Source organism: Lactuca saligna, chromosome 4 (assembly GCF_052625555.1).
Source record: "Lactuca saligna cultivar CGN05327 chromosome 4, ASM5262555v1, whole genome shotgun sequence".
Classification (NCBI taxonomy): Eukaryota; Viridiplantae; Streptophyta; class Magnoliopsida; order Asterales; family Asteraceae; genus Lactuca; species Lactuca saligna.
Window position 1 is genome coordinate 273,694,691 of NC_136420.1, and position 10,205 is coordinate 273,704,895.

Consider the following 10,205-nt stretch of genomic DNA (forward strand, 5'->3'; position numbering starts at 1 on the left):
CAGTGCTCGGTGAGTCAAACGTGGGAGGCGGCTGATGAAAATGATTGGGGTAAAAAGAAACACTTATTTACAGATTGTAAAAAAATCAATTGAAAAAGTGAACTCGTCGAGTAGGGACACCTACTCGCCGAGTAGATGCGTGAGTTAGCGATTTTTCGTGGACTTCAACAAGTACTCGCCGAGTAATATATGAACTCGGCAAGTAGATGATTCAATTTGAAAAAACTGAATTTTAAGCCACCACTCCACACTTCGAGCATTGCTTGCCCTCAAGCAGTCATATTAAGCATAATTTTAGAAGAAGATTGAAAAAAAAAACAGATCCTACAAGTGAAAAACAAAAAGAAAAATTAAAGGGAAAAGAAATGCATACTCTAAGCTCGGGTTGCCTCGCGGAAGCGCTTATTATTAATGATTCGTTAGCTGGACTCCTTCCCGCTCTACGTTTCTGCCATGCCTTCTAGCAACAACCCTTCTTCAAGTCCTTCATTCCTTGGGATTCCTTCTTCATATTTTTTTCACCCGATCTCCATTAACCTTGAAAGGAGTGCCTTCTTTTGATAGTAACTCGATAGCTCCATGTGGAAAAACTTTCTTTACGATAAATGGACCATCCCATCGCGACTTTAGCTTGCCCGGAAAGATTTTGAGCCTTGAATTAAAAAGCAACACTTTTTGCCCTTCGTGAAAGTCCTTATTATCCTTGATTCTTTTATCATGCCAGTTTTTTGTTTTTTCTTTGTAAATCAAGGAGCTAGTGTAGGCCTCATTCTGAAGTTCTTCAAAAGCATTCAGTTGCATCAACCGGTTGGTTCTAAGTTCAGCTACATTAAAATTGCACATTTTTAAAGCCCAAAAGGCTTTATGCTATATTTCTACCGGTAAATGACATTGCTTCCCATAAACTAGCCTATATGGTGTAGTACCAATAGGTGTTTTGAAAGTTGTTCGGAAGGCCCAAAGTGCATCACCTAACCTATCCGACCATTCCTTTCGATTGCTACCCACCAATCTCTCCAAAATTCTTTTTAACGCTCTATTCGTCACTTCAGTTTGCACACTAGTTTGTGGATGGTAAGATGCAGAGAATTTATGGGTCACCCCATATTTCCTTAACACTTTTTCTAATTGATCATTGGCAAAGTGAGTGCCCTGGTCACTAATAAGAGCTTTAGGAACTCCAAATCTTAAGAACAAATTTTTTAGAAAGCGCACCACCACCCGAGCATCATTAGTTGGTAAAGCTTGTGCCTCCGCCCATTTGGATACATAATCAACCGCCACCAAAATATAATTGTTCCATTTTGACATTGGAAATGGTCCCATTAAATCGATCCCCCACACATCAAACACTTCACACGCTTGGATACTATGTTGTGTCATCTCGTTTCGGGATGATATGTTTCCCGCTCTTTGGCATGCATCACACTCTTTAACATATTGGGTAGCATCTTTAAAAATTGTGGTCCAATAAAACCCAATATCAAATATCTTCTTATCCGTGTAATGTGCTCCATGATGTCCACCGGTGGGTCCGCTATGACAATGCTCCAAAATTTCTCGGCTTTCCTTCCCAAATACACATCTCCTTATGATCCCATCCATGCAGCTTCGGAAAAGATATGGCTCGTCTCAAAAGTAGTATTTTATTTCTATAAAGAAATTCTTTTTTTTTTGACGGGTAAAATCTTTTGAGATAAATTTGGTAGCTAAACAATTAGCTATATCCGCAAACCATGGGTCCTCTCCCGTAGTCACTAAAATGTACTCGTCCGGAAAGTCATCTCCAATTTTATCCTCTTCCAATGCTTCCAAATGCGGGTTTTATAATCATGATAAGTGGTCGACAGCTACATTCTGCATTCCCTTTTTATTGCGTATTTCAATGTCAAATTCCTGTAAAAGTAGAACCCAACGTATCAATATTGGCTTTGCATCCTGCTTGGCAAACAAGTACTTAATAATAGAGTGGTCAGTAAAACCAGTGGTTTTAGATAAAATAAGATAAGGGCAGAATTTGTCAAAAGCATACACCACGACTAGTAATTCCTTTTCAGTTGTGGTGTAATTTTCTTGGGCCGAATTCAAAGTCTTGCTTGCATAATAAATGGGTTGAAAGTGCTTATCAACCCTTTGGCCAAGTACAGCTCCTAATGCAAAGTCGCTCGCGTCACACATTATTTCAAAAGGTAGGTTCCAATTTGGGGCAATAATGATCGGGGCATTAGTTAATTTTTCTTTCAAAAATTCAAAGGCCTCTAGACACTCTTTAGTGAAATTAAATGGTGCATCATTTAAAAGTAATTGTGTTAGAGGTCTAGTTCTTTTAGAAAAATATTTTATGAAACAACGGTAAAAACCCGCGTGACCTAAAAAACTCCTAATGCCCTTTATATTAGTTGGTGGAGGCAATTTAGCAATTGTATCTATTTTTGCCCGATCCACCTCAATCCCCTATTTGGATACCTTGTGGCCCAAGACTATGCCCTCTTAAACCATAAAGTGAAATTTTTCCCAATTGAGGACTAAATCGGTTTTTTCACATCTTGCAAGAATTAAATCAAGGTTAGCAAGACAATCATGGAAGGAAGATCCAAAAATAGAATAATTATCCATAAATACTTCCATGAATTTTTCCACCATGTCATGGAATATGGCCGTCATGCACCTTTGAAATGTCGCAGATGCATTGCATAACTCAAAGGACATGCAACGATAGGCAAAAGTCCCGCTCGGGCAAGTGAAAGTAGTCTTTTCTTGGTCAATTGGGTCTATGGGTATTTGGAAGTAACCCGAAAATCCGTCTAAGAAACAATAGTAGCTATGGCCAGACAATCTTTTAAGCATTTGATCAATAAAAGGTAAAGGAAAATGGTCTTTATGAGTGTCATCGTTTAGTTTTTGATAATCGATGCACACGCACCAACCGGTTACCGTTCGGGTCGGAATAAGCTCGTTCTTCTCGTTTGTTATGACCGTCATCCCTCCTTTCTTGGGTACCACTTGAATAGGACTAACCCATGGACTGTTGGAAATAGAATAAATGATTCCCGCGTCTAAAAGCATGAATACTTCCTTCTTGACCACTTCTTGCATGTTCGGGTTTAATCTTCTTTAGTGTTGCACTACCGACTTTGCTTCTTCTTCCAGGTTGATCTGGTGAGAGCAATAAGCGGGGCTTATTCCCTTGATATCGGTGATACTCCATGCAATAACACTCTTTCTCTTCTTTAGGACATTGAGTAATTCTTCCTTTTCAGATGAGAGGTCAGAAGCTATTATAATAGGTTTTTGTTGACCATCTTCAAGGAATGCGTACTCCAAATGATCTGGTAGCAATTTTAGCTCAATTCTCGTGTTCTGCATGGTGAACACGTCGAGTCCAGTGAAGGGACTCGTCAAGTCCTGGGCAGAATTTGTGATATCTCTAGTTTCTTCATATGGACTCGGCGAGTAGAACGGGTCTACTCGGCGAGTAGGCTGTTCATTAGTTTTTATTAGTTCTTTAAAATAAGCTTCTTCTAGCAATCTCTCTATTTCCATTAGGTCACTTTCAGCATCAAGTTCTTCATCAAAGGCGATGGTGGACTTGTTTGGTTCTTCATTGTTCCATTCCTCCATTAATTCATCGAACATATCAATTGAAAATGTCGTGTCATCAATGTTCCTTGCATGCTTCATGGCTTGATCAACCCCGAAAGTGACTGATTCATCTCCCACCCATAGAGTAAGTTTTGAATCTCGCATGTCAACTATAGCGCATGCGGTGTTAAGGAAAGGTCTTCCAAGGATGATCGGGACTTGAGGATCTGCTTCCATGTCCAAAATTATAAAATCTGCGAGGAACACGAACTTATCCACCTTTACCAAAAGATCTTCACAAATTCCTCGTGGGAATGTATCCGTTTTATTTGCTAAGTGGATTGCCATTCGAATTGGCCTTGGTTCCAGGAGATCTAGTTTCTTGAAAAATGAATATGGCATGAGGTTTACACTTGCTCCTGAATCACCCGAAGCATGAATGGTGGCCAAATTCCCAAATTGACAAGGCAATGTTAAGCTTCCCGGGTCACCGTTCTTCTTTGATAGTTTGTTCAATATGGCATCTGAGCAATTCTCATTGAGAACCACTTCCCTCACTTTTTCCATCTTCCTTCTATGAATGGTATGTTGATTTGAAGATCCTTTATGTGTTCTAGAAACTTCTTGTAGTCTTCTTCATTCATTTCTTGCTTAACTCTGGCTGGATATGGTAATGGAGGGTGATATGGCCTTGCAGGAGGTTGACTTTTCTGATTAGGTGGTAGACTCGCTGAGTCCATATCGTGAACTCGGCGAGTAGGGTCTGGGCTCAGTTGGTTTTGCTTTTGGCTCGGGTTTTTTGCATCCTCCTCTTGTAAATCTTGAGATCTTCGTTCTTAATGGGAGTCAGGGGAGTAATGATCTTCCCACTTCTATTTGTCACAATATTTATATGCGTGCCTTGTGGGTTGTTTCCGGTTTTACTAGGAAGTTCTCCCGGTGATCTTTAATTAATTTGATGGGCAAGTTGCCCAGCTGTGTCTCAATGTTGTGGATAGATGCTTGTTGATTTCTAAGTATTGTTCTTGTCTCTTGTATTGCAACATCATGGTCATTGTGTCTCTTTTCTGAAGTAGCTACAAATTTAGTAAGCATGTCCTCCAAACTTGGTTTTCTTTCTTGCACCGGCTCCTCCTTTTAGTAAAAACCTCTTCCTTTTTGTTTATATTTCTCCTCCTTAGCCTTCTTTTACTCATCATAAGGAAGCCATTCCTTCTTGGGTTTTCGCCAATCATCATCATATTTGTCACCACTGGAGTAGCATACTTGCGCCTTCTTGTTCCCATTCTTGTCCAAGTCACAATCTCTAGTAAGATGAGGTCCATTTCAATTCTCACAACCCACCCGAATAGCATGTATTGTTTGATCCATTTTATCCATCCTCCTATCCATGATTTTCAACATAGCCATAACTGCTGACAAATCTTCTGAAGCTGCATAAGCTGATCCCCTTGTCACATCATTCCTTGGGTTGTGGTATTCCTTAGAATGCTTAGAGAATTCCTCAATTAGTTGCTTTATCACCGGGGGTGCTTTCTTTGTGATTGGGCATTGCGAGTCAAGTAAATGCCTTGTTGTAACATTCAATCCATCATAGAAAATGGAGACTTCTTGTTGACTATTGAGATCATGATGTGGGCAATTCCTTAGTAGACATTTGTACCTCTCCCAAGCCTTATAAAGTGATTCTCCAGCTTGTTGTTCAAAGTTGGTTATGGATTTCTTTAACTTAGATATTTTGGAAGGTGCGTAAAATTGATCAATAAACTCTTCTTTCATCTTGTCCCATGTAGTGATGGATCCAGGGGGATGCGACTTGAGCCAATCCTTTACAGCACCCTTCAATGTAATCGGAAGCATGCGAAGCAGTTGAGTCTCGTGAGGCATGTTGGGAACATTAAAATAATCAGCTACATCATGAACTTCATCCAAGTGTTTGTAAGCATCTTCATGGTCTTTTCCGTAGAAGGGGATCTCTTTGAGTTAAGCAAGTATGTGACCCTTAAGCTCAAAAGTGGCAGTTGCGGGAATTGCGCGTTGCACATGTCCCGGGCCTGTATCATCTCGTATCCTCTTTTTCCTTTCGCCCATGGGGACTTCATCAGTGTTGGCCATGGTGTTGTCCAAGTCTCCTTCTTGATCGTTTTCCTCTTCATATTTGGTTTCGTAGTCGTATTCAAATTCAGCTTCTTTTGGGTTGTCTTAAATATCTTCTAGCTTACTTTCTTCGCTCTTTCTATTGCTGGTCTCTCCTGGTTTCTTGTTCTTCTTCTTCCCGAAAACCGTTTTCAAGATGGTCAAAGGTGGCTTCTTAGGTGTATTTGAGCCTTCAACGTCCTTGCCTTTGTTTTTCCTCAACGAGGATTCTGGGTCTTCAAAGGGGGGAACCAAAGGAGTTTTGGATCCTCGGGTCATGAAAATCCTGCAACTAGAACAAGAGAAAAAAAAACGCGTAAAAAGAACAAAAAATGAAACAGAACGAAAATAACAAAAACAAACTGCCAATCAGCATTGGACTTGCCGAGTAGGGTCGACTGCACTCGATGAGTTCACTGTGTAAGAAGCTAAAATAGATAAAATTAAATAAAAACGACTAAAAATTAATAGTTACTAAAACTTGACCTAATTACTGAATTACTAAAAAAATAACTTTGTGTGAGATAATCCCACACAAAGGATCAATAAAACTAGGAATTCGATTTAATTTTTGAACCGTTCCCCGAAAATGGCGCAAAAAACTTGATGTGTGTAAAATGCATTGGTTTTATTCCTACTCTAAAAATATAAATTTAGCGCACAAAGGTAGTGAACCTGTCTTTTAGTGGTATAGTTGAATAAGTAGGGTGTCGAAGTCAAGGAACGAAAATTAAACTAATAACTAATTTTAACTAGGCAAGTAATAAAAGTAAAGGGTTTTCTCTATTTTTACAAGACTAGAAACTTAAACAAACCTCCTAACATGTAATTAACTAAACAACTAGAACAAGTAAAAATTCACCAAATTCAATAAAAGGGTTTCTGTTTAGGTCCAACCAATTCACTCCTACGGTTAATTTTATGATAAAGTAATAAATTGATTGTTACTGGTTACCAAATATAGTGATTAGATTCACATTCTCTATTACCAACCCTTAGGAAATTAATCAATTCAAGCGGTAATCAAGTGTTTAAACTAATTAACTCCCTAGTTCAATTATTTGGATTAAATAAGATATGTAATTGGTTAATCAAATTGGTAATTCAACTAACCTCTTGTTTGTTGGTTTACCAAACAAGCTCACACATTAATTTACTCATTCTCTAATTAATCCTAGTTTCATATTCACTAATCCTAGGCATATAAAGAAGTGTTCACATAAATCATATGTGGTTAACAATTAAGAGATGTTCATGCAACCTAATTGTCTTCCAATTAACAGAAAATAATTATAGTTAATGCATAAGGTTATTTAACAAACTTAGTTTAATAAAATTACCAATAATCAATCAATCAAAGTATAAATCAAACCATAGGGGTAAATTAGTCTTTCCTAAACAAAAACTATGAAAATTTAACTCATGATTACAGTAAAAGAAAAGCTGAAAACGAATTTAGTTGATCTAAACATGATTCACTTCTAAGATTAAGTGGAAAATTTAACTTAATTCGCCTTGAGTCTTCTAAAGATCAAAGATTATGGTTCTTCAGGTCTCCAAGGGTTTCTTCAATCGTAGGTTATTCTCCAAGGAAGCCAAAAAAAAAACTCCCCAATTCGGGATTATATCCTTTATTTATAATTATCTCAAAACAGGGTCTACTCGGCGAGTAGGTGACCAAATCGCTGAGTTCCTTTGAGAAATACGTGTACGACAAGGATTCTAGACATGACTTTCACGAACAATCAATGGGACTCGCCAAGTAGCTCCAGGTTTGTTCTTCTTTCTTCATTCTCCAGCTTCTGATTGCTTCTCCTTCTTTTTTTTGCTCCCAAGCATGTCTTCTAGACTGAAAATATAATTTAGACATTATTAAGTACCTTTTGTCCATATTATGCAAATAATCAGCTAATAATTGATAAAATTCTATACTAAACACATGGGTAAATATGTACATATAAACTTTTTTTGTTAAAAAAATGATATGCATGACATTTATTGTATAATCTGACAAAATTTTAGTCATACCTACAGCCACCCGACATTGGTAATACCATTTCTGCATAAGCGCACGGAAGAACTCAAGAAGTGGTAATATAGACAACTTCTTTGCATGTTTTGATACAACATTCATGGAATTTACATTGTTTGAGGTCAACTAATCATATCTCATGGTAGGGCAATGCGATCTAGTCCATTTATCATTTGTAATTTGACTAAGGTATGCCGTTACATCTAGTCTAAGCGTATAAGGTCTCCCCAATCCTGTTCAAACTCAGTGGTCTTGTAAGCTCTTATAATCTTCCAAAATATAATTGTAGTTTTTTCTTCCAAAGGTGTGCACTATGTTTCCTATTAGATGAAAACCACACAACCCATGTTGAGCATTTCGAAAAACATTTTGAATACTTACGACAATTGATGCAGGCCTATCCATTACCAATGTCATACCTTCCAAATCACTAATGCATTCATGTAGTTTTTCAAGAAACCATGTCCAAGAATTCGTAGTCTCTTTTGGGAAAAATCCATACCCAATAGGCAATATCTGATTGTTGCCATCCATGGCTACTGCATGCAATATGGTGCCATTATACTTTCCCTTCAGATGGGCACCATCTATAATTATAACTTTTCTACAAACCCTATGAAAGGATGTATCTGCAACAATTTTTTAAAAAGCATCCTAACTAGCATATTATGGAGCAACTCTACTGCAAAAGACTAGTTAGATGACATACCTTTTGATGGAGCTTGAAGTCTTGAACCATTAAGAGCTTATCCCCAATAGTGTGGAAGCCTGAAATGGAATCACAAAACACCACCAACAAATGGAATAACTTGAGAAGAAGCTTACTTTGATTCTCCTTATGAAATGATCCCTTACCCTCACTATGTGTATCCACTAGTGCCATTTCATGAACCATGGGATCCTGTATATAGTGTGGCTCATTAAGGTTACACCATGTAAACCCTAATGTGCATGACTTTCCATTTCCTTCATGATCCATGGGTTTTAACCTCCATGGAGTATCCATGGGTTAGCGCATGGGTTAAGCCCAACATGCAGGACAATGGATCACAAGACCATATATATAAGAATGAATGATTTACATAATCATTCCCCATATATTTAATTATCCTCGTTTGATCACAAAATTAATTCCAAATAAATACTTGATCAATACTATTTAAATAATATGATTTCATAAATCATAAATAACCTTTTCTCACTTGTCTATTTAATTGTTCCAATGCCATGCAACCCACATGGACCATGCTACTCTCGAGTAGAGTACATACCAATAATAGTTATGGGCTTAGAGATCTAATCCAATAGTCTCCCACTTGGATAAGTCTAAAGCTATTATTCAAGTATGACTCCAAGATCCCAACTAGCAATCGTAGCTCTTAAAGCCGCTGTCGAACTCTGACCTACTCAAATGACGTGTCCATTATTTAAGGGATCATATATTTCTCCATTCTAGATACCATATGGACTGAGACATGGATTATAATCATTATCTCTATCCATTTGTTGTTTCCTAATTTCCGATTTATGATGACTGACTAATTGAACAAATCAAATCAGTCCAGGCTTGGCCAAGCACATAGGGGTGCATCACTAAATCATCAAGGGGTCCACATATATCGCTTTTATCCCTCCAAGGGTAAAAATATTGGATAAACTTCGACCCAAATGTTCGCTTGTACTTACTCATCAAATCACACACAACGATATGTTTTATAACAACCAAGTTACTGGTTGCGTTTACATATGTCAATGTGCAACCAACACACAACTACAACTCACACGTCTCTGTTTAAAGAATATAAGCTATTATCATCTCATGATCACTCGTGATAAAATCTATAAAGTGATTCAAATGAGCATGGGTTGAATCGAATACTTGAATCTCATTCCAAGAGCACTCATGAACACTACAACCACTTTGTCCCAGCCAAACTACAAACCCATTCATGACAATCTTGCCTTAATACCTTCTTCCAAAGTATGTTCGATTGTGGATGGTTTGAATAACTTAGTTATTCGGGAAGTCAAAACATGCAAAGTGAAACACAAGAATAATCGAATCCAATATGGTTTCAGAACTTATGAATATAAATTAAACACCTTTTATTTAATCACCATATTGATTACACATTATTCATTGCATAATGTTTCAAATAATCAACTTAATACTTGAATTAAAATAATAGTTATCCCATGCTCCAAGCGTGCACACCATGTTTTCTAAACAATAGTTATGCGATACTCCAAGTATGCACACTCTATTTGTCTATGATCCTTACTTTGTGAAATAGATCAATTGAACATGATTCCAATGATGCTCATTTCACAATCCAAAATCCTTTCCGTAGATGTAAGAATATCAAATTCTTGTCATTACTGTAATATGTTGGATTTAACTCATATGCATTGGACCTCTGGAAATGACTATGTACAAAAGTCACAAAGACTTGGG

General features: G+C 37.5%; 1 protein-coding gene and 1 non-coding gene across 2 annotated transcripts; one reads left to right on the forward strand and one right to left on the reverse strand.

Annotated features, from left to right (window-relative positions):
- Window positions 1-3,114: 3,114 nt before the first annotated feature.
- On the reverse strand, window positions 3,115-4,149 carry LOC145040676 (uncharacterized). Its single transcript, XM_078988583.1, has one exon. The coding sequence runs from the start codon at window positions 4,147-4,149 to the stop codon at window positions 3,115-3,117; it is 1,035 nt and encodes a 344-aa protein (XP_078844709.1).
- A 1,057-nt stretch (window positions 4,150-5,206) lies between these two features.
- On the forward strand, window positions 5,207-5,313 carry LOC145044709 (small nucleolar RNA R71). The gene has a single exon (XR_013681654.1). It is a non-coding gene; the product is annotated as a small nucleolar RNA R71 (small nucleolar RNA).
- The last annotated feature ends 4,892 nt before the right edge of the window (window positions 5,314-10,205 follow it).